Consider the following 24338-nt stretch of genomic DNA (forward strand, 5'->3'; position numbering starts at 1 on the left):
AAGGCCTTATATAAAACGGTGTGGTATTTACATATAACCTACACACAGCCTCCCACATACTTTTTTCCTAATTTTTTAAATTGAAGTCTAGTTGATTCACAATGTTGTGTTAGTTTCTGATGTGCAGCAAAGAGACTCAGTCACACGCATATTCGTTTCCAGATTCTTTTCCCTTATGTTTAATGACAGGATATTGAATACAGCTCCCTGTGCTGGACAGCAGGACCTGTTTATTCTGTACACAGTAGCTTGTATCTGCCAACTCCCAATTTATCCCTCCCCCTTTCCCCCTTTGGTAACTGTAGTTTGTTTTCTGTGTCTGTGAGTCTGCTTCTGTCTTGTAAACAAGGTCATTTGTATCTTTTTTTTTGTACCACCCATAAGTGATACCATGATATTTGTCTCTCTGACTTACTCAGTATGATCATCTCCAGATCCATCCATGTGGCTGCAGATGGCATTACTTCATTCTTTTCATGGCTGAGTAGTGTTCCATTGTGTACATACACCACGGGTACTTCATCCAGTCAGCTGTCAGTGGGCATTTAGGCTGTTTCCATGTCTTGGCTGTTGTAAATAGTGTTGCCGTGAGCACTGGGGTGCAGGTGTCTTTTCAAATTTGGGTTCCCTCTGGGTATACGCCCAGGAGTGGGATTGCTGGATCATAGGGTAAGTCTACTTTTAGTATTTAGTATTTAGTATTTAGTATTTCAGATGGACATTTATGTTGTTGCCATGTCCTCTCATACACTTTAAATCATCTCTAGATTACTTACAATACCTAATACAATAAAAATGCTACGTAAATGGTTGTAAATACAATGTAAAGGCCAGGTACTTACTGGCCAGCACATGGCAAATTCAAGTTTTGGTTTTTGAAACTTTCTTGAATTTTTAAAAAATATTTTCAAGCTGTGGTTGGTTGAATCCTCAGCTGTAGAACCCACAGATTACGTAGGGGCGCTGGCACACGGATGTGCGACGTACAGCGGGGTGTGCTGGTGTACGTGGGTATACACAGAGGCGCACAGATGTGAGCAGGTGTACAGCGGCATGAGACAGACATGGGTGTACACACGTGTGCATGGATGTGCCCTACACACAGCCACTTCTCTCTCAGTGTCTCCCTGGGGGTGGCTAGCAGTCTTCACAGGCTTGTCAGAGCCATGCAGATGGTCTGTACCCTGGGCTCCCGGACCCTGCGCCGCTTTCCCCCACGGCTGCTGCAGCTCGCTGGGGCCCAGGACATGTCTGACTCCAAGAGGTCGTGGGCACTGATGCCCTAGGAGCTCGGAAGCAAGAGAAACGTCAGCTTGGCAGAGGCCGAGCGCGGGGCCCTGGCGGTGGTGGGGAGGCTGCAGAGGGAGCAGGTGGAGCTGGAGGACCCGGCGCCGACCACCCACTGCCAGGAGGGTGCTGGTGGGGTAGGGGTGGGGGGGCAGGGGGAGGGGCACAGAGCAGAGCCCGCCTCCTGGGGCCAGCAGCCAGAGGCGAGCCCCCTCCCCATCAAGCCCCGCCAGCTTTCCAGGCATGGAGGGGTGCGGAGCTGGGACCCTGGACTCCACGTGGCCCCTTTCCACAGGGCCTTGGGGTGGCTGTGCAAGCCTGCATGCACAAGCCTAGGGGGCACCTGCCCTGCGCAGCCCCCACCGTTGGCCGTGACTTGGGCCTCCTTCCGGACCCATCGGGTGTCCGAGATGCCCCCCTCGCCTAAGGCGACCCCAGAGGACCCCGGTCCGGCAGCCCCTCCTCCGCCCAGGGTCCTGCTCTGAACTTGGCGCAGCACCTGTTCTGTACGGGGGACCCTGCCCTGCACAAGGGCTGAGGTCATGGGACAGGCAGGGCTCAGCTCAGGACAGGGTGTGGGTCCTTGCTTGTGGCTGGGGGCGGGGCGGGGACCTCTCCTGGCCTCCCGATGGGCCACATGGAGTCAGGAGCCCGAATGACGCATCTGGGGACAAGCAGGCTGCGTTGCATCTCAGGAAGCAAGGCTGGCTCCAGGCCCCGTGGCAGTGCCCATTGGCACCGGCCAGGCCCCTCTGGGCGTCTGAGGCAGATCATGTCAGCCCACGTCAGGTGCGAAGGAGGGACAGGGGGCCTGAGGGGAAGAGCGGGACCAAGGAGCCTGGGCTGCTTTCCACCAACGGGAGACACCGCCACCCGCCATGTTGGCTTCTCCCCGAGAAACACTCCAAACGAGGGTTCTCATACAAGGTTTTTTAAAAAAGGAACAGAGAATCATCTAAACTGCAAGCACCTGGACGACTAGAAACATCTCAGTTTAGCCATGAGCCCAGGAACAGGGCTCTCCCCCTGCCTGCGGGGTCCAGGACACCCTGTGGGGGGCTAGGGCCCCAGGCTGCCTTCTGGGACCACCTTGCCTGCTCCTGAGGACAAGTGGGACCTGCCTCCCAAGGCGGGGAGGCCTGGTGGGCACGTGAAGCCCCACTACTGGCTGCGTGTAGGCAGTGACAGCAAACTAGCCCGTGGTGGCCAGGCAGCTGGCCGAGTATCCCTGGCCGCGGGTGGGCCACGGCCAGGGTGAGAGCCAGGGCTGAGGGGTGCCAGGCTCGGGCTGCCACGGGACCAGCCAAGGGCTCCCCGCTGAGGTGGGTGGCCCTCGAGGTGGGGGCCACGGGGACAGACCACTCGGGGCCCGCCAGTCACTGGCTCCACCATCTCAACACTGGAATTTGGACGGTGACGAAAACCCGGCTGCAGGCACGTGTTGGCTGAGAGGTCAAGACCCCAAGCTCGGGCTGCCTCTGGCGTCAGGAACCTGGCGGCCCGGGCGGGCCAGGAGAGCAGCTCAGGTGGGTGAGGGTCAGGCCTTGGCCTCGGGCTGCTGGCTCTGCTCTGGGGAGACCGGCCCCACGGCCTCCAAGCCATCCTCCGGGGCCAGGGGCCGGGCTCCGGGCTGCAGGCTGCCCAGGGCCCCGTCCTGCACGGCCTTCTCCTGCACGGGGCTCCTCAGTTCCTGGGCTGGCGGCAGGGGCTGGTGGCTGCCCCGTCGGAGGTGCTGCAGCCCCACCAGCACGGCCGCGAAGAAGTAGGCGACAAAGAGCACCAGGAAGTACATGAAGTAGACGAGAAACTGGAACAGAGAGGGCAAAGTGAGGGCGGGACACACCAGACCCCACTCAATGGCCGCGGGGACACAAGGCTGGGCGCCGGGGGTCACGGGGGCGGGAGCAGGCCCAGCCCGTCCCCTCACTCAGCAGTCCGCACACCCAGTGCTCTGCGATCTGCCCCAGGGCACTGTGATCAATTTGTTGACAGCAACGTGTGCTCTGCTCTGGGGCCAAGTCCTCCCGGACACCCGCGCAGGCAGGCACGTCCTGCACAGTGCAGTCTGGTGGAGGACAGGCAGCCCAGGTCGCCTGGCCAGGGCCCCACGGCCTGCACAGAGCCACGTCCACCCCAACCAGTGAGGCCGCCCACCAGCGCTGCTCGCAGGAATGTCCCTCCCGGTCCTCAGGCCGCTGGGGGCAGGGGTCCAGGGTGGTCTCCCTTGCCTGTGGGCCAGACTGGACATGAGTCCTGCCCACAGCCCCAGATCTCTGCTCCCTGGTGGTCTCCCGGAGCCCCTCCGCACCGGCACACTTGGCCCCTCTAAGAAAGTTCATTTTCAAAAGAAAAACCAGGAAACGAGCCATCAGGGACTTTGCTTCCAGGAGGATGCAGCTGGCGCGTCTTGTCTGTTCCTCCCCCAAGTATGCCCGAACCAGGTAAGAGCACAGAGCACACACGTGGGAAGGTGACGCTGAGAGCGGGCGGGGCAGACCAGCGCCCGGAAGCCCGAGGCAACAGCACTGTGTTCCCTGGGCTTTTTTCTCTCTGCTGCGTGTATTTTAAAAGGACCCAAGGAAGCCAGCAAACAAGAAATGCCAGACACAGGAAGAAAAACAACAAAAGTAGCTCTTTCTGGCTGAAGGACCAGGAGACGGACCACACCGCCCAGCAGGACAGGACACTGAGAGCCGGGAGCCACTCTACTCCAGCCAGACCCCACCTTCACGACCCAGGCTATAATGAAGCCCCCACCCCTGTCAGGTAGAGGTGGTCACGGCCTGGTGGGGAGACGGAGTGCTCCCCCTGCAGAGACCACTAGGAGAGCTCGGACTTCCACTCCCACAAGGTGGTGTCCCTTCCCTGGCAGTGTCAGGACTCTCACCAGCTGGCAGCAGCTGTGAGAATGCCCCTCCCCCCAGTGGTGTCACTGGAGGTCACATGGGGGCTGGACCTCCCATCCCCACCAGCAGGAAGGAGGAGCCCCCACCCACCCCTCAGTGTGAGGAGGGCGGAGCAGGGGACCCGGACGTCCCCACCACTTGGCTGTATCGAGGTGCATGCCCCCTCCCCTCCACCAGGGCAGTGTCAGCAAGAGCCAGGTAAGACAGAGAAATTAACACCTCTTAACAGGTTCTCGTGACATAGGACTCAACATGTTCAGGTTTCAATAAAAAAGTCATTCAGCATAGTCAGAATCACAAAGACCTCTAAGTGAATGGAATACAATCAGCAGACATCAATTCCAAGGTGACAGAGATTTTTAAAGTACCTGAGAATGATTTAAAAGTAGCTATATAGAAATACTTCAAAAGATCATAACAAACATGCTTAAAACAAATGAAAAACAAATCTCAGAAAATAGAAGAGATAAAGGAGAAGTTAGAACTGAAAAATACAATAACCGAAATGAAAACTCAGCAAACGGTCTCAACAGCAGCATGGAGCTGGAAGACAGAACAACAGAAATCACCAAGTCTGAACAACAGAGAGAAAGCAGACCAAAAAAAGAAAAGAAAAGAAAAAAAAAAAAAGAGCCTCATTCTCTAGGGGACTGTATGATACAAGATGTAACACTGCGTCATGGGAGTAAAACAAGAAGAGAGAAAGAGGAGGGGGCTGAAAAGTACCTAAGATGGCTGAGAACTTTGCAAATTTGGCAAAAGACATGCGCCACAGAGTCAAGAACCTGAAGGAACCCCAAACAGGACAACTCCCCCAACAAAGCATACCAACACATACCATGTTCCAATTTTGAAAGCGAAGCACAAAGAAGAAGAAAAAGGAAAAATCTTGAAAGTAGCTGGAAAAAAATGACACCTTAGGGGGAAAAATTAGAATGACAGTGGATTGTTCATCAGAAACCAGGAAGGTCACAAGGAAATGACACATTTTTCACTGTTGAGAGAAAAAACTGTTAACCCAGAAGCCTATTCCATTGAAAATGTCCTTCAGGTGTTAAAAATAAATCAGGACATTCTCAGATGAAGAAAAACTAAGAGAGCAATTTGTCACCAGCAGGCCTGCCCTAAAAGAATGGCTACAGAATGTTCTAAACAGAAAGAAAATAGTAAGGAAGCTTGAAACATCAGGAAGGAGAAAGAACACAGTGAGTAAAACTGCTGGTAGACAGACGCCCACCTCTGTGGTTTCCTAAATGCGTGATCCTGAAGCAAAGCTTGCAGCCTCGCCTCAGGTGGCTCTGACGGCACGTGGAGGAAGTAAGACACTCGGACTATGAACCCTGGAGGGGAAAGTGACACGAAGGTGAGACCTCAATTCTGCACTCCAACTAGCCATTTAACACGGAAGGCAACCACCAAAAAAGCGATTCCAAGAGATACACTCAAAAACACAACGCAGAAACCAAAACGAAACCCTGAAGAATGTGTAAATAACCTAGAGAAAGACGCACACACATACATGCGCGCACGCACACACAGAAACAAAAGTAGAGGCAATAAAGGGAAAACAAAAAATGAAACGGCAGACATAAGTTCTAACACATTAATGATCACACTAAATATCAGTGGTCTAAATAAACCTTATATAACAGATTAGCAGAGTGGATTAAAAAACACGGCGACCGTATGCTGTCTGCAAGAAGCTCATTTCAAATACAACAATATAGTTAGGCTCAAAGTGAAAGGATGGAAGAGGACCCATCGTGTAAACATTAATCAAAGGAGAGCAGACCGGCTATATCAGCATCAGGCAGATTTCACAGAGAAGGAACACCCGCAGGCAGAGCCCCATCCAGCAAGGCACGCGGCAATGCCGCGTGTGCACGCCGCAAACAGAGCTGCGAAAATGCGAAGCAAAACCGTGACGGAGCTGCAAGGAGACACAGACAAGTTCCCGACAGTAAATGCAAAAGTCAGTACCCGCCTCTCAGCAGTGGACCAGACGAAAACCCACGGGGACAGAGAGCAAACCACCGCGCCCCCAGCAGCAGGGTCCGAGCAGCTTCAGGGCATGCCGCCCGCATCAGCGGTTCCCAGTCTTCAAGTGCCCACGGAGCACGTAACAGGACAGAGCACATCCTGGGCCCCGAGGCAAACCCCCACAAATGAAAAGGACTGAAATCACAGACTGTTCTCTGGTCGCAAAGCAGAAGTCAGGAACAGCAGGATCACAGGGAGACGTGGAAGCACCTGGAACCACGCAGCCCACTGCGCAACCACCACAGGCCAAAGAGAAAGTGTGGAGGGAGGGGAAAACACGCTGAGTGAGCGGAAGTGAAACGCAGCGTATCAAAATCTGGAGGCTGCAGCTCAGCCAGGCTGGGAGGGACGTGAACGGCAACGAAACACACGTATCAGACGGGACGGCGTCGCAAGGCATTGGTCTCAGCTAGAAAAAGATGAGTGGAGCAAATCCAAAGCGAGCAGAGGAAAGGAAACAACTGAAGTTCGAGCCAGCACAGTCAGGCAAGAAAAACACATGAAGGGCACTCAGAAGAGACCTCCTAGAAGTGACCGGTGTGACCTCAACAAGATCATGCGAGAAAAGACACAGGCTCCAAAGCACGTCCGACGCAAGCAGGCGTCAGAGGCGCTGCAGGCCCAGGTCCAGGCCACGGCGACAGAGCAGACGCTGCGATGAAGCAAGGCACACAGACTGGTTTCCCGGGGCACGTGAGAGCTGTGCGCACACTGCTCTATAGTCTACTAAGTGTGCAATACCATTACGTCTAAAAACAATGCACATATTTCAATAAAAAATATTTAATTGCTAAAAAAAGCTAACCATCATCTGATGATGCAGCGTTGCCACAAATCTTCAATTTGTAAAAACGCAATGTCTGCAAAACAGTGCAAGAGTGAGGCCTGCACACGTTAGAGTGAGCATTTGGACACTGTTGTGAGCTGAACTGTGACTCTCAAATTAGCCTGCTGGAACCCCAGCCCCCACTGTGCTTGCAAACAGGCAGTCAAATGATGTCATAAGGGTGGGACCTGATCCGGGAGGACTGGTGTCCCTATGAGAGAGAGACACCAGGAGTGCCCGTGCGCACAAGGGAAAGGCCACACGAGGGCACAGGGAGGGGACGGCGGCCGGCATGCTGAGGAGGAGGTTCTCAGGAGGGACGAGGCCTGCCCACACCTTGACCTCTGACTTCCAGCCTCCCGACTGTCAGACAGTAAATGCTGCTGTTTGAGCCGCCCAGGCTGGCATTTTGTCATGGCAGCTCCAGCACACAGAGCTCAAAATTAAAACCATGCCATTTACAATTGCTCAAAAAACAACACTCAAGTATAAATCTAACAAAACACGCACAGCACTACAGTGTTTGCACATGAAAAACTACAAGATGCTGAAAGAAACCGAGGAGGCTCCGAGCAAGTGGAGAGGCACACCACAGCCACAGGCTGGGGCACTCAGCGCAGCACCCTCCCCAAACTGACGCAGGCTCAGTGAGGTTCCGAGCAAAGCCCCAGCAAGGAAGTCTGCAGGCGAGATGGCTCTAAAACTTACAGGAAAAGGCAAAGAAACGACAGCAACTGAGATGATTTTGAAAAAGGAATGTAAAAGCTGGAGAACCCGGGCACCCGGTCTCAGGGCTGAGCCCCTCCCCCCAGCAGGGGGGCCGGGGGGCACAGGGCGGGCCCCCCGCTCAGCGGAGCAGGGTAGTGGGCAGCCAGGAACAGGCGCGCACAAGCGGTGGGAAAGCACCGGGCTTTTCAACAGACGGCGCCGCAGGCACTGGACACCCACCAAGGATGAAACCGGACGCAGACTTCACACCTTGCGCAAAAGTGAACCTAAAAGCGGTCACAGGCTTAAATGTGACACTACACGACTTTGGCAGAGAAACTAAGGGAAAGCGTGTGGGACCCGGGGCCAGGCAAAGAGTCACCAAGTGCGACACCAAAACTGAGCTCCCAAAGAGGGAGAACGAGTAACTCCGACCTCCTCAAATTAAAGCTGCTGCACAGACGACCGTGAGGACGGACCGACTACGGATGGGAGAAACCGTCTGCAAACCACACACCCAACAAAGGACTCGCATGCGGAACACACAAACAGGGAACAAAAGTCGCGCGAGAAAAAAGGACCCAACTGGGAAACGGCAGGGAAGTGAAGAAACACTTCACCCAAGAGAAAGGACCGGCGGCAGCGGGGGGGCCCCAGGAAAGAGCAACCTAAAACCACAGGAAACATCTCCCCACAGCTTCCCGAACTGCTCAGCAGAAACCCAACAACGCCCAACACGGACGAGAACGTGCGCGACGGGGCAGCTGCCCTGCAAAACAGTCCGCAGGGCCTGAAAACACGGGCAGCCACCGTGGGAGCCCGCGCCTGCACGCCGGGCGTCTGGCCGCACGGAGACCTAGGCTCTCACAGAAGCCACAAGCAAGCGTGAGGAGCGGCTCTACCCTCCCAGCCCCGACCCAGAGCTGTTTGCAGGGAGCGGTAAACCAGCCCGGCAGCACCGAGACGGGGTGGGCGTGCGCCGTGCACCCCGAGGGGAGCGGGCAACGGGCAGCCCCGAAGCCACCCACTGCAGGATCCTCGGACGCCGCACTTGAGATGAGACCACCACAGAGACGGGGCCCGGAGGACGCGGGGTGGGTCAGGTGCGGCCACGGACAGGAGCCTGAGCGGCCCTGGGAGGAGGGACGGCAGTGCTCACACCAGGGAAGTGCAGGGCGTGGCCATGGTCACACTGCCAGTGAGCCTATCATGATCCAAAAATAAAGCTTAGCCGCCCAGGCCAGTTCCCCACATGCTCCGTCCCAGTCCCCACCAGTCGCCAGGTCTGAACACCTGCCCCGTTCTCACCCCTGAGGATGGAGGGACAGGGACACGCACAGCTCTGCACAAGGGAAGGTCAGCGAGACGACCCTTCCTTCTGGTGCCGCCAGCATTTCCAACTACAAACAAACTTCTGGAGTTACCTTTTAACTGGGAAACCGAACCAGCCAGAGAAAAATCAATCTACTGCCGTCAGCCTGACCTGATGTGGCCGGAAGCAGCCATGTGGCGAGGGCCAGGGACAGGAGGCAAGGAAGCCCAGGCCGTGGGGAAGAGCTCTCCAGACCCTCCCCAGCCCTGGGCCTCTCGGATCCCCAGGGCCCAGAGCCCGGACAACTGGGGGCCCCAGGGAAGGGAGGCCCCTGGTGTGCCGGACAGCGGCCAGGCCAGGCCCCACTGGCCAGGGCACGTTCTCCCCTGTGAGGGAGACTCCAACCCACCGTCCCTGGACAGCAGGGCCGTGCCCTCAGGACAGCCCCTGCCCCACAGGCGCAGCTGCACACGCAACCGTGGCCCGAGCCCACGTGGCCACGGGGCGCTCTGCCCACCCTGCTTGGTTGGACACTCCCCGGTTCCGGCCTGGGGACTGGGGGCGGTGAGCCTGGAGAAGCAGAGCCAGGACCTGCCTGCCTGCATGGACAGAGGGCCAGAGGCTGCAAGGCTTCTCCCTGAAAGGCACCTCTAAACCCTGCCCCGGGAGCTGGCTCCAAGCAAGAGTCTCTCCTGCTCAGAACGCCCCTTCTGGCCAGCTTAGGGCCATCAGGGCAGGGACCCTTGGACAGAGGCCAGGACTTCTCCACGCGGTCGACTGAGCCCCTGTGAGGCCCAGGCTCCCAGCAGAGGAGGCCGCGCCCACAGCGGAGGGCGGGGCAGCATGGCCCCTGGGGAGTCCGGGCCCCGCCCTGCTGTGGGCCTGTCCGCTGGCAAATTCCAGCGCACTCCGAGAGGTCCTGCCTTGGCTGGAGCCACCCGGAGTCACACAGTGAGTGCCCCCCAGTCTCACGGCAGACAGGAATTCTCAAACTCTCCAGAAGGCAGAGAACCTGCCCAGGGTCAGACGAGGGGCCTGGAAAGGGGCCACACACGCCAACACCAGCCTCGCCAGCTCCACCCTCGCCGGCCCTCCACAGAGGAGACAAACGGCAGTCACGAGCACCAGGGCCCATCCCAGGCAGAGGCCTGGCACGAGGACATGGGCTGGGGCAGCACGGCGGGATGCCAGCCCGTGTGGGGGACACCCAGGGCCAGTGAGCACGCCTGCCGAGGGACCTGCCCTGGGCCAGCCTCGGAGGCCCCGGCGTCCTAACTGAACTCGACCATGTCCTGCCTGGACCCAGGCAGCAGCCGCACAGGCCGGCACTGCAGCAGCCAGATTGTGGCCCCTGCCCCTGACCTTTCCCTCCCTGCTTGGGGCTTCTCCCTTCCTGCTCCTGCTCCCACTCAGGCCAGAGGGTCCGGCTGGAGATGCCCAGCCTGCAGCAGATTTGTGGTCTGGGTGCCGGGGAGAGGCAACACCCCTGGCTGGGTGGGCCCCTAGAGGCCAGGCCAGGACATCCCCCCAGAGGCTGCCCGCCTGGAGGAAGTGAGCCCGACACCGGGGCTCACCTGAGAGTGGACCGGGAGGCCCAGGCCCCGCTTGTCCGAGATGATGAGGGTGATGATGGTCTTGAGAACGGTGGCGAGGAATGTGTTGACTCCGAAGACCAGGGCACGGAGCTCGTGAGAAAGAGAAGACGCGATCTGAAAACTGGACAGGAAGAGTAGGCCGTGGTCAGGGGTCCAGCCCAGTGAGGGGCAAGACCGACCTCAGGCGCAGAGGAACCCAGCTCGGAGAGGCACTCCCGAGCCGCCAGTGGCTGCGAGAACTGCCGTGTGGTCCAGTGATCAGCCAGCTTGCTGAGGCTGCAGGTGACTGGCTAGATCAGCTGGGCACCTCTCCCACAACAACTCACAAACCAAGTCCAAAATGCGACCTTGGGAAGACGGGTAAAGTCCTCTAGTAACTGTGGGACGGAGTAAGTCATAATCAGTATAGAGGTCTCAGAAAATCACCCTCGTGGGAGCGAGATACCAGCAGAACCCAGGCACAGACAGAGCACAAGGAAAACTCAAAGTCCTTGGTCGTTAAATGATTCAGTCAATTAGGGAAAGAACAGGAAAACAAAGAAGGAAAGCCGGAGGAATTAATATGCTCAGAGCTTCCAGTCCTCAGCAAAGAAATTAACATTTGAACATACTTCGAATTAGAATCCCCAGAGTGCCTGAGAAAACAAAGCGGACAAGAAATGTTCTAAAGTTCTGAAAACAAAACCGAACAAAAATACCCAAGGAAGTCCTTAAAGAGAACGACCGAGGCCAAGGAGCTTCTGCTGGGGTGGAGAGGGCGGGGGGGGGGGGCCAAGAAATACACGAAAAGGCAGGATGAGGGTCACAGACAGACACACGGATGGTGAGAAGAGAGCGGGTCAGGGGCCCCGACGACAGATTCACTGCTGGGAAGCTGGAGCCGGGCCAGGTCCCGCCGGCACAGGCAGAACGCCATGCCACCCACAGGTGGTTTCAGATGGTGCTCCTCCAGCCCGGAAGTGGGACTGAGGGCACAGTAACTGGGTCACGTCTGTGACAGAAGCTCCTATCACATATGGAGATAAGCACACTGCAGATAAACAGGGAAAAAAGGAATCCCAGCAGAAGAAGAACCCACAGACACAAACTGGCCACGACACCAGCGGGGAGCCAGCCCTGCCGTCACTAGGGAAAGACGACTGGCCCCGGCCACCCTCCGACACCCGCCGGGGCTGCGCACTGGCCAGGCGGGCACCTGCGACATCTCTGCCACCCTCCTTCTAAAGCGCATGCCCTTTAACCTCACCAATACCTGCTAGGACCTGCCTGAGGCCATTATCAGAATTTGGGAAGGAAAATGTAGGTGAGAGGAAGTGGCTTCAGTGTCGTCTGTCCTAGGAAACTATCAGGGCAGGTCCATCACCAAGAGGCCCAACTACGCACGCGCTCCGGACGGAGCCACGCGGCTACGTGCGGGGCAGGGGTGCAGAGTGACCCCCACGTGTCAGCGTCAGGACCCGGGTCTGAGGAGGACGCGTCCTCTTTACGCCTTTCTGTGTCCCATTTGATCTCTTCTGTATCCGACTTGACCTTTCCTGCATTGTCTGATCTTTCCACCACGCACACCTACGGTGCTTACAGTTAACAGGAGTCAGGACACTAGGTGGTCCTGAGAGAAGGGAGTGGAACACCTGGGGTCCTGGCGCCCCTCCCACAAGGCTGACATGACAGGAGAGGGGAGTGAGCGACCAAAGGAAGTGCTTTCCAGGACATTCACAGGCTGAGAAAGCCGGGGGAAGGGTGGACAGGAGGGGAGGATGGAAGGCCAGGCCACACAAGGGAGTCAGGCCACCTGCCAGGAGCTAGCAGTGTGAGCGTGTATGCTGTGTCCATGACTGCACATGAACACGTGTGAGGGATAAACACACGTGTGAGGGATAAACACACGCGTGTGGTGTGAACACGTGAAGCATGCGTGTGCAGCTTTCTGAGAGGTCTGGTTCAGAGAGTCACACAGAGGGCAGGAGTCAGCTGGACGTGGGCTGAGGAAGGTTCTGGAAGGCACAGACAGGTCAGCGGGCAGCTCTTGGGACGTCCCTGGGTGGGTGCAGGAGTGCCCCCAGGGGCATGAGGAATGCAAGGGCACCAGGGGAAGAGCCACCCTGGGCAGAAGGCCAGCTGGGTCACCCGGTCACTCCTGGGCATGAGCCACCATGCCCAGAGTGGGAGTGGACAGGCTCAAAAGGGCCACAGGGCTACCTGAGATGGGAACTCAGATGCAGGGCCCGGAGGCTGGGAGGAAGGGCTTCCCGAAGTCTGGTCCCTGTGGACAGTGAGTGGCTCGGGGGGAGAACAGGGGACATCCACACGGACCGGGCTCCTTGTCTAGCCGTGAGGTTACAGTGGCTGGGACAGGAGGTGCTGTGGACAAGTGGCTCCCTGGCTAAGGGCGCCCAGGGTTCACGCTCCTCCCGGCTGACTGGGACCACACCAGACGCCGCTCCACACTGCCCAGCACACGCTCCTGCTGCTCCCCCGGAACCTTCTGGAAGGAGGCCTCTCGATACACACAGCACACGACCTCCATCTGCTCGCACTCGGCCAGGCCCCAGGCCCTCGCACGGCCACCCGCATGGCCGCCCGCACGGCCGCCCGCACGCCCAACTCACGTGGCGATGGGCACCAGGAACTGGTAGGAACCGCGGAAGAGCACGAAGGCCATGTAGCACAGCCAGATGCTGTCTGTCCTGTACATGAGGAAGACCAGCCCAGCCTGCACCACAGTCACCACCGCGATGACCAGCTTCGCCCACACCGCCCAGCGGATCTTCACGAAGCCCGCCGCAAAGGAGGTGATGGCACCTGTGCGGGGAGACGAGCGCGTCACGACTGGCCTCGGGGGCGGCGGGGCGGGCGGGGCGGGTGGGCGTACCGAGCAGAGTGGAGGCGGCATCGGCCCCGCCGTTGTAGACCCTCGTGGAGTCCATGGTGGGGTTGACCACGTTCCACAGGATGTGCACGTAGTAGACGATGAGGTAGTAGCCGGTGGAGTTGAAGACCCACCAGAGGGACCAGAGGCGCAGCTGCGGCAGCCGCAGGTTGTGGCCCAGCTCCCGGACCATGCGCGCAAGGGCCGAGTCCCGCCAGGCCGCCGCGGGCCCGGGCTTGCCGCCCGCGGGCTGGCCGGGGCCCGGGTTCATCTGGTCCAGCTCGGAGGGCGAGGCCTCGGTGGGCGCGCTGCGGTTGAAGAAGAGGCTGCGCTTGGGGCGTCTCAGGAAGAGCGCAAGGACCAGGCTGAAGGTGAGGAAGGCCAGCGAGATGTAGTTGAGTGTGGAGAAGGGGACGCGGCCCATGGTGACCAGCAGCTGGCCCAGCACGGAGCTGGTGAAGACGCCGAGCAGCACCGCGGCCCGCGAGTAGCCGGCCACGCGCTGGTAGTGGGCGGGGGGCACGAGCGAGAAGACGTAGGAGGAGTAGGCGATGCGGGCGGCCATGGTGATGCTGAAGAAGAGCTCCATGAGCTGCATGTGCAGCACGGACGAGCCGAACAGCAGGAGGAGCCACACGGACACGTAGCTCAGACCCTGCAGCAGCAGCACCGGCTTGTAGCGCAGGTAGTCGGTCAGCAGGAAGATGGGCACCAGCACGGCCAGGTAGGAGTATGACAGCACCGGCGTGATCTCGTTGGTGACCTGCGTGACACGGAGGCTCGTGACATGGAGGCTCGTGACCCCGGCCTGGGGGCCGCCCTGACGCTCCAGCCACCTGCCACGTGAGAGCTCCGCCCACACCCCACTGCCCCCTGTGCCCTGTACGTGGCCCCCTGCCAGAACTACGCCATGGGCGCCAGCCTCTGAAAATGTGCAGCCCCTTCGGGCCATCCAGGGCAGCCAGGGAAAAGCCTGACCCCCAAACCACGCTCTGCCCTGAACCCACCCCCACGGGCTTGCTTCTCACGCAGCAGCTCAGTACTGACACCTGCAGACTCCCACTGTAAACCACACAGAGTGAGGACACAATTGCCTACAGAGAGCTTGCAATTACCCTGTGAATCATTGGTAATTACGTGTTGTCGTGCGAATCCAGACTTAGCTGTCTTAATGAGACTAAAACATGATGTGATCTCACCTAACGACATGAGTCTAACAGCAAGGAAAACAGAGTCATAACCAAGTCGCGCTCGCACTGACATGGCCGCCTCGGTCACGGGAGGAGAGGCAAAAGCGAGGGGCAGCGAAGAGGCCAGGAATACAAAGGGTGAGTTCACAGGACGGGTCATGCAGAACACGCAGGAAGGGAAGGAATGACAGAGGAAAGGAGGGCAGGGGACAGGAGGGGACAGCACAAGGGACACTTGGGAGAAGGGCCCCACAGCCACCCCACACTGGCCACACAACAGGCAGGGCTGGGCCCTCGCCCCCACTCATCAGGCAAACTAGGACACGCGTCCTGATGGGGCCAGGACTCCTGGCTTCGCCAGGGGAGCTGCCCACAGCCTCGACCATTCAGTTCTCCACACAGACGGAGCCAGCCCGGCAGGACACTCCCTCCTGGTTATGCAGGGCAGGGGCACAGCCAGACGCACCCAGGGCGAGAGCCAGATGTCCCCCTGGTGGCCTGGGAAGGACCACCCCAGGCCCACTCTGCAAGCACCAGTACCAGCTCAGGAGAGGCCCAGTTCTCGGCCTCGCCCCATTTCTAGGGGATGGACATTGAAGGTGCCCTGTGCTCGGAGCTCCTCCCGAGGCCCAGGGGGGTCCACCTACCTTTCCTAAGCCCACCTGACCCTGCCCTGAGCCCCGGGGTAGCATCAGGTGAGCCCTGGGCCTCCCTGGGCTCTCAGAGGGAGGAGACAGCCTGCAGGGCTGCGAGGCAGCCCGCCCTCCTGCCCAGGCCCTCTGCCAGGTGGCCTCCTGACCCACGGGCCCACCAGGAGGCAGGGCTGACCTGAAAGGCTGCGGCCCCCAGAACACTGAGCACTGAAGGTCCCCAGGACATCCGGCACAGCCTCGGGGCAGGTCCACGGGGTTCGCGGGAAGCTGACTGCTCAGCTCTGGTCCCAGAGCCTCGGGGCCAGCTGCAGGGCTGGACCCTGTTTACGGAAAATTCCAGGAACATCTAACAGCCCCTCAGTTGGTGAGACCTCTTGGCAGATGGCTTGCTCAGCTGCAAGGTTTCGGGGTCGGCACCGTGGGGTCAGTGCTGCGGGAGGCCAGCCAGTTTTCCTCCTCCGCCTCCCCACTCCCTCCTCTGCATTCCATGATCTGCTTTCCTGGGGCTGGCTGCCTCGGGCCAGGCGGGAGTCTGATCCACATCACGCTTGTGGGACTTGCTGGGAGCACGGTGCCCATGAAGACCCTGGGGTACGTGGCGTCTGTCAAGTGGCACGAGGCTGGCCTCCCACTGGCCTCCGCCCTGCATCACTGGGCCACGTTCCCAACACCTCTGTTTGGACAGGTCGGGTCGGGCTGACAGGCAGAAGTCGGGAGCTGTGCCAAGATCGGGACCCAGGCGGCTTCAGTCAGGAGGCTCGGCAGGGGCACACAGCAGCCAGGACGAGTGGGGGTGGGGCTCGGGGCAGAAGGAGGGGTGCCGGGGGTTCTGAGGGGAGCAGGCAGGGCCAGGGCACAGGTGACTCCAAATTCCAAGAGGAGCGGTGTCCAGGAGCCAACACCTGGGGCGCCTAGAGGGGCGCTGAGTCCTGCCTGACAAGTGAGCAAGCCAGGACAGGCTGTCACGAGGATACTCCATGGCCCCACCAGAGATGGGGGGAGGGTCAGCCGCGGGCCAGAAAGGAATGGAAGGGCCACAGTGGAGGCGGGCCCGTGGGGCTGGGAGTCCGCCCAGCAGCTTGGATGCAGACGCATCACAGGTTCAAAGGAGCAAAAGCAAGCCTGGGACCCTCCGGGAGGTGCTTCGTGAACCTGGGGAGGCCAAGGCTCCGCACAAACCAGAAGCAAACTCTGGCTGAATTAAAACACGAAGCTGCAGCAAAGGGGTCTCCTGACGCAAAGCGAGGGGATTGGTGCAGACCAGAGGCACCCGCACATGTGCAGTCCGGCTCCGCCAGCGCCAGGAGCCCCACAGGGAGAGGGCAGGCCGGTGGAGGCCATGCACCAGAGGCAGCCGGGGACGCGGGACCAGGGCCAAAATCAAGGAGACGCAGCTCCTCCAGTGGCCAGAGACCCTTCTGCTGCCCATCAGGTGGGCACAAGTCCAACAGCGCCTCGCCTCGCCACGCTGGCGCGAGGGAGTCAGAAGCCGGGCACCCACCGCAGAGGCAGCAAGGCTCGACCTGGGGACCACAGGGCAGCAACGTGCAGTGGCGCTGCCTGGGGAGGATGAGCTGGAGGCCCCTGGGGACCCTGGAACAGGGTGGGCCCCTTGGGGTTTGATGCCACCTGGCCAGAGTCAGGCGGGACCTGCCCGAACCCGTGTGGGTGAGGTGGCAGCAGTGGCCCGGACCCCCAGGCTCCCCCAGGACCGGCCTCAGCCGCCCCTGCGGTCACGTCCGAAGCCTGGTGGGCGGCTTAGTTTCTGAAACCTACCACCTGATCAGCTAATGTGTAACCTGAGAGGGCAGGAAGGCGGGATTCGTCGCTCTTTGGCTTTGGAGATTTTCCTATTATTTTACCAGAGCGCCACCCACGGGCTCACTCCTGAGTAGTCGCAGTGGTGGGATGACAGCCCCTTTAAGGACAGAGTGCTTTTCCGGGGACACAGGCTGTCTGGCCAATCGGTGAGCCCGGGTGTGAGGGACGGTGGCTCCGAGGAGGAGGCCAGGGCCTGGGGGGCACAGGAGGCAACCCGAGGGCCCTGCCTGTCCCAGCTGATGGGCAGAGCCCCCCACCCGGGCTCACCTGGGAAGTGACCCCTCTGGCAGCTGTGCTGGCCGGGGGTGGCACGCACTCACACACATGCAGCTGGAAGCCTATCTGCTTCCCATGAGGGCTACTTAGAGGGGACAGGCCTCGTCTGCACGGCACCTCCATGTGACTTAATTCTGGGGTTGCTGAGGGCTGGGGGCCAAGCTCTCGCCACGGAGACAGGCAGGGGCTCCCTGGAGAACTCAGGTGGCAGGTGGGCCCAGCAGGTGGGGTCCAGCGCCAGGACATGGGGTGTGGGGACCAGTGGCCATATGGGAGGGGACAGAAGGAGCTGGGGGCGAGGGTGTGTGGCCCAGGGAGCAAACGGCACAGGCAGCCAGGGACCCCGCCATGGGGGGCGGGTGGGTCCTCAGGCAGGACAAGCAGGGTGGTGACCGGGACTCGGACTAGAGCCCTGACCATGCGCTCCATCAACCACCAGCCGCTGCGTCCTGTTCTGTTTTATTTTATGGAGACGGATCCCAGCGGGGACACCACCTGCGCTGCTTCTGTTCTGCGTGCGACCTGAGACTCACGTCCTGCGTGGGCTTGTTAGTCAGGTCTCAGTGAGACCCTGTGTCCTTGCTGCTGAGCAGAAGGAAAATCCCTTCGGTAATCTCTCTGGGCAAATCGGCTTCTGCTGGGAGCAAGTGCCTGGCAGGCGGGCGGGGGCTTCTGGGCAGGCGGGCCAGCCCGCGGGGGGCACCGCTCTCGCTCGTCCCTCAGAGCCCCACGGACTCCTCTGCTGGACCTGCCTTCGCTCTAAGCGGCCTGGGGTGAAGGTGACCACGGGGCTGGCGTGGAGCCCCAGCACCTGCAGCCTGCACCCCCCCCCCCCGCCCAGCACGGCGCCCACGTGCCTGCTTCTGCGTGAAGTTCTTGTCGGGGCCCAGGAGGTAGGGCGTGACGAAGCTCTCCCCCGGCCGCATCTGAGCCATGAAGCCGTAGAAGCACAGGTAGGACACCAGGCACCACCAGGACTGCGGCTCGCGGCCTGGCCGGGGCTCTGCGGGGCCCTGCTTCTCCGCCTCCCGGCCCGAGAGCGCCATGCCGCCAGGCCCCCGGCGCAACACTGCGGGAGACGGGAGGGGACGCGGGACCTGGAGAGAAGAGGCGGAGTCAGCGGAGCTCAGCAAACAGCCCAAGCTGCCTCCCCCCACCCGCCTCCCGGGAAACTCAGCTGAAAGCTCCCCGCCCACCGCCCGCCCTGTCGTTCAATAGGGATCCAACATGCCAGAGGGCAAGAGGGCCCCCAGGCCCCAGACCCGTTCCCAGCCCGGGGCTTTTAACAGTCCAGGTGCCAGGTCCATGCAGACCTGGCTGTCACCACCTTCAGGGGTTCCCCAGATGGCAGCCACCAACCATGTGAGGCCAGAAAATGTTACATTACTAAAAACCAAACACAGTCAAGATCCAGTTCCTTGGCAACACGTGACTCATTTCAAGTGCTCACAGCAGGGGCGAGGCTGCGGGGCTGCGCACACTGCCCTCCCCAGGTCTGTCAGCCTGCTCCGGTGCCCGGGGTCCCTGCGTCAGTGCCACAGCACCAGGCGCATCCAAGTGCCGGACGCAGCAGCTGGAGAAGCCGTCGCCCCCGGGAAGGCCCAGAGGATGCGGCAGGAAGGGGCCCTGCTGGGGCGCCTGGTGGGCACACTCCTGGTCACAGCCCTGGGTCAGCAATGGGGGCGGAGGCCCCCCAGGTCCACCGATGGAGAGCGAGACTTCATGCCAGCGTCTGACGACTTCAACACAGGCCCGGGCCTCAGTTCAGGGAACTATGGTCAGATGAGCAGAACTGCTTCCTCCTTCTGCGCTCCTATGTCTATTTCTATGACTCAGGGAAAACGGGCGTGGAGGGTTAACAGCAGGAAAACCCAAGAAGCCGGGGCTGGTGGGTTTGTCTCTGAGGCTACAAGGAGGGGCAAGGTAGGCGTGAGGGGGCAACGGTGGCCCAGGAGTTACAGGGTCTTAGGACAGCCCCTGAGTCCTCACGGGCCAAGTGAAGCACCAGCCGGGTAAGGGCTGGAACCCGCCTCCCCCTGCACCCCCAGAGGGCACACAGGCCAAGCGGCTCCAGCAGAGACTCGGAGGTTTGCTTTCCTTGGCCTGTGTTTCTGAGCCCCTGGGAGCTTCAGAGACGGCTGGAGGGGCGCGGCCTCAGAGAAGGGTGCATACACGCCCCGCCCACCGTTCCAGCCCCAGGACCCCCCCACGTTCACCCTGTGCTCCAGGTGTGCCGTTCTCTGGACGCCGGGAAACCCGCACTCACCAGCTCAGCACCCAGCACTCGGCTTGGGGTGAACAGCCAAGAACTTACCAAGCCCAGGGTCCCCAGGAGGGGGTCCCACCCTCCCTGTCCCCCAGGGGCTCAGGGGACCCCTGCACTTGGCCCTGAAAGGTATCATCTACGGGGCGATGGGAACTTCCCATACCTGGTGCCCCCAAATCCCGGGGCAGCGGGAGCAGTCCCAGACCCCAGGGCCAGGCAAGCACACTGCCATCTTCATTGCTACGTCCTGGACTCTGACGGCTCCTGGACCCTGAGGCGGCGCTTCTGAGACAACAGTGACAGCCTGTCAGAAGCTTGTCTGAAGGTCTGGGGCACAGCCTGGGCGGACGGACTCTGCGCCCCAGCACGGCCCCAGGCACGCCCACACAGGCTGCCTCGGGCCTCCCGGCTGCTCAGTGATAGGCGCTCCACCTGCTGGTATCTCTCGCCAGCACGCAGCCTGCCCCCACCAAGGCTCAGACGGGCCCCAGGATCCCCCAGGGTCACCACCATGCAGTGGAGACCGCCTCACTCCCCAGAAGCACGGATACGCAAGGAACCACTCCGGGCGAGGGCCAGGGAGCCCCGTACCAGCTGAGGAGCTCTGTAGTGTCTGCAGACGCCCAGGGAGCCAAGCAGGAGGTGGGGCTTCCCCTAGGGCACCCAAAGCCGTCTCCTCAGGTCAACCTGCAAGCTGCACTCCCTCCCAGCCCACCTCAGGGCCAACCCCATCAAGTGCTGGACCTCACAGGCTGTCCCTCCAGTCCCATCCCTGCAACCCGACCATAAAGTGCTCAGTGTAGGAGCTCCCCACCTTCCTCCTGAGTCACAAGACAGCTGGAAGGAAGGAGGGCGCCCCCACCCCCAGCCTCCTGGCCGCCTCTGCTCTTGGATCACAGGATGCTGAGGGCCGAGGGCTCACCCAGGGCTCATATGCAGACGGGTCTCGCCTCTGGGCTGCAGCCTATTGGCTGGCAAGTCTCCCAGGCACACACGGGGAGCCCTCCACCTGCCGTCTCTGTAAATGTTTGCTCAAGGAACCGCTGCCTCAGGACAGGCTCCGGGCAGGGGTCTCTGCAGGAAGGCAGCTCCCCCCAGGCCCTCGGGGGCAGGCACACTCACCAGGCCCATCGACTATGCCAGGAGGGACTGAAGCTCCCTCTGCTTCTTTCTCCCTCAGCCCGGCTGCCAGGGACCCACTCTCCAAGAATGTGAGTGGAGATGCCCGCCCTGGTCAAAGGCAGCTGCCTGTCCTAGAGAACTTACAGCCCCGTGTCCGGCCTAGTGACCCCCAGAGCCTCATCCTGCCCGGTGCCGGGGGGCAGAACAGCAGGGCAGACGCTGAGAAGCACGGAAGGGGCCAGGCCCTCGAGGGGCTCCCTGCAGAAATGGCCCCTTTCATTCATTCCTGCTTCAAGTTTTTCCTGAGTGTTGTTTAAAAAACCCCTGTCCCTTCCACCCATAGGAGGCCCTCCTCTAAACTCGGGGGTGGGGTGGGGGCAGGGTCACGGTCCTAGGCCTCCCTCACCAGCTCCACCTGGCTCCCCGCCGATGAGGCCCCACTGCAGGGGCACCTGAGGCAGATCCCAGTCACCCTCACGGGCTGAAAAGCCACCACCAGGCACCACATAAGAGAGAACAGTGGGGCTGGAGTGGCTGGCACCGTGGCCATAGCAGCGCCACCACGTGGAGCTGGGAGCAATGGCATTTATTTGAACTAAAGAGACACCCCAGGGACAGGAGGCTCGGGCCACTTCGGGACATGCGGGCGTTTCTCCCATGCGTCACCCACACTTGGCTCGGCATCGCTGCACGCACTTTCCAAAACTTCTAAAACAGGTCGGGGGCAGCCAGCTCGTGTGCCCACGGGCTGGACAACAGGGTCACGGGGAGGGGCTCAGCCCCATCCCAGTAGCACACTGCCACCCAGAACGGCAGGGCTTGTTCACCCTGCACCACCAGGAGGAAAGGCCACAAGTGCGGGGACCTGGGGTGGGACGACGGGGGTGCAGAGAAAGGGCAGGCGCAGAAGCCGGGGTCTCCACCCGCATTCCAGGTGGTGACTGTTGGCCTCCGGAATCATCTCTCTGTTCATTCATGTGCCTCACGTGAGGTGAGTGTAGTGACAGCTCTGCAGGCGACGTGGTCAGCGACCAGAGCCAGGACTAAAGTCCGCTTCCACACATGCTGCCCGGGAAGGGGAGGTGGAGGCACCCAGCCAGGTGCTCACCGCCGCAGAAACAGCACAGAGGGCGAGTGAGGTGGCCGAGCTCAGGAGCATCAGGCGGCAGGGCAGGCTGGACCCCAAGTGTCCGGACCCCAGCCCGGCCCCGTGCTCGTTCAGGCCTCTTCAGGGCAACCGACGGAAGTACCGCTGGCCAGCCAGGAGGGTCAAGGGGAGGACGAGGACCATCAGGAGAAAGTTCTGACGGTTAACCTCCGGCCGCTTCAGATCACCCCCTGCACCTGCCCTGGGGGGAGCACCAGCTGTGCCCCTGGCCCCGCCCCCCAGCACGGGGGAAGGCCTGAGGCCCAAGATCAAAAAAAAAAGCAAACAGCATCTCTCTCATTAGGTGCTTTTAAGCAGCTACCTCTCTCTTCAGTTAACATTCCTAGTAAGAAAGAGAAAAGCCTTAAGCCCTGCCTGCCCAGATCAGATAACAAAGTTCTGTGTTCCAAAGAGTAAACTAAAATCCTTCGGGCAGGACTGCTCTGGACACCCAACCCACAGGTTTAAAGCACCCTGGAGGTGTTGGTCATGTCTGCCCAGCACAGGTAACTCTAATACTTGGGGTTATTAAACCCACCAAAGCCCCCTCTGAAAGTAAGGATGTGACAACACAAGATGACACAGAGGCTGAGTGACACAGTCCATCAGGGTGAGGTAGAGGGAGATGCCACCAGGGACCCCTGGGGTCTGGGCACCTGGATCCCACACCTGCAGAGGGAGGGAGTCCTGCTGATTTCATCGGGCTGCAGGAGAGCCCTCCAGTCTCCCGTAGGAGGGGGCACCTAGTCACTGCTTAGCAGGGCGCCCAGCAGGTAGCGCCGACGACTATCTGACTGCACTTTGGGCAGCCTGCAAAACAGCTTCTAGATGCATCTGCATGTTCTTCTGAGCCGGCCCAGATCCTAACTCGGATCCTAAGACCTGAGAGTGGGGCCGACATGGTGAGGAATTCCATACACACACACACACACACACACACACACACACACACACACACAGGTGTGTGCCTGGTCACCCCCTGGACTCTCCAGGACAAGCACTTCAGACAGGACTTGGGGAACAGTTCTCCAAGGGTAGAGTATAAGTGTCCCACTGCCCTGGACAACCTCCAGGGCTTGGCTCCAACCACCCAAGGGCTGCTCCAAGGGGAAGTTGTTGATGCCTACAGACTCTGGGCGCAGGAAACAACGAGTTGGCTGGAGACCAGAAGCGCACCAGGGACTTCTGCACGTGCGCAGAGACCAAAGGTGACAGAGGCTCGGAGCAGGCGCCAGGGTTCCCACTCAGCACGAGACAGCGCGTGGGACTCACGGCCCCTGCACGCACCGCCCGCACCCTGCGCCCACCCCGGCACCAGGAGCCCACGCAGCCCGCGCTCCTCCAGGACCCCAGAGCTCTCCGCGCCTGCGCCACCGCGCCCACCCCAGGCCCCGCAGCCCCTGGCTTGCACCTCCGCGCCCACCCCAGCACCAGGAGTCCATGCACCCCGCGCTTCCCCGGGCCTGGCAGCCCCCGCCCACGCCTCCGCGCCCACCCCGGCTCTCAGAGCCCATGCACCCTGCGTTCCTCCGGGGCCCCAAAGCTCCCGTGCGCCCCGCCCTCCCCCCGCGCTCCCCTCCGCCCTTGGCCCGCGCGTCCCTGCGCTCTTCGGAGACCCCCGCAGCCCGAATACTTGTGCGCTCCCGGCCTCCTCCGCTGGGTGCACGAGGGGACCACAGTGCCCACAATGCCCCGCGCCGCTCGCTTCCGGGAGGCAGGGGGAGGGGGCTCACCTGGTCCCGCCCCCGCCACGCGTCACCGCGGACGCCGTGCAGGATCTCGGACACGTTCTGCACGGTTGCCCCCGCGATCGGCATCGGACCGGCGCAGCAGCCCGCGCGCTCGCCCTGCGCCCCAGCGACTCCGGACTCAGCCCCTACTCCAGCCCACCCCGTCGCCGTCCCCTGGTCACACGCCCCTGCTCGGGGAGCCTGCCACTCCCGGAGCGTCCACGGTCCCGTCGCAGCCCTCACCGCACCGCGCAGCTCCCTCCCGGTCTCCTCGCCCTCCTCTCGTGCCTACCCACGCAGCGCCGGGCTCTGGTCGCTGGTCACAGCTCTGCCTTGTGCTGGAGGCCTCCCGGACCAGACCTGGACAGAGGCACCCCGGAGCTGTGACCGCCCCTTTGGACCAGCGCCGGCCCCCTGACTTCTGTGCAGCCTGACGCCCGCCGTCCTGAGCAAGAAGTTCGTGTACTTTTTCTTTTAGGTTCATTTAGAGCCATGCCTTCCCTAGCCAGCCGCAAACTCAAGCCAGGAACATTGGTCACTGCGCCAGGCAGGACAGAAGTCCCCCTGCCCCCACGCAGCTGCCTCTGTGG

General features: G+C 60.8%; 1 protein-coding gene across 5 annotated transcripts; it reads right to left on the minus strand.

Annotated features, from left to right (window-relative positions):
• Window positions 1-151: 151 nt before the first annotated feature.
• SLC19A1 (solute carrier family 19 member 1) lies at window positions 152-23719 on the minus strand. Of its 5 annotated transcripts, XM_072970420.1 has the most exons (8): window positions 23652-23719; window positions 19913-20034; window positions 18912-19308; window positions 18341-18580; window positions 13547-14306; window positions 13284-13476; window positions 10654-10795; window positions 152-3094 (listed from the first exon to the last, which is right to left on the minus strand). In XM_072970420.1, the coding sequence occupies exons 3-8, from the start codon at window positions 18918-18920 to the stop codon at window positions 2825-2827; spliced, it is 1614 nt and encodes a 537-aa protein (XP_072826521.1). In that variant the 5' UTR covers window positions 18921-19308; window positions 19913-20034; window positions 23652-23719; the 3' UTR covers window positions 152-2824. The 5 variants fall into 5 exon arrangements, with proteins under 5 accessions (XP_072826521.1, XP_072826534.1, XP_072826517.1 ...); XM_072970433.1 differs by lacking the exon at window positions 23652-23719 and having other exon boundaries at window positions 18934-19308; window positions 19913-23548; XM_072970416.1 differs by lacking the exon at window positions 23652-23719 and having other exon boundaries at window positions 19913-23548.
• Window positions 23720-24338: the final 619 nt, after the last annotated feature.

The sequence above is a fragment of the Vicugna pacos genome, chromosome 1 (assembly GCF_048564905.1).
Source record: "Vicugna pacos chromosome 1, VicPac4, whole genome shotgun sequence".
Lineage (NCBI taxonomy): Eukaryota > Metazoa > Chordata > Mammalia > Artiodactyla > Camelidae > Vicugna > Vicugna pacos.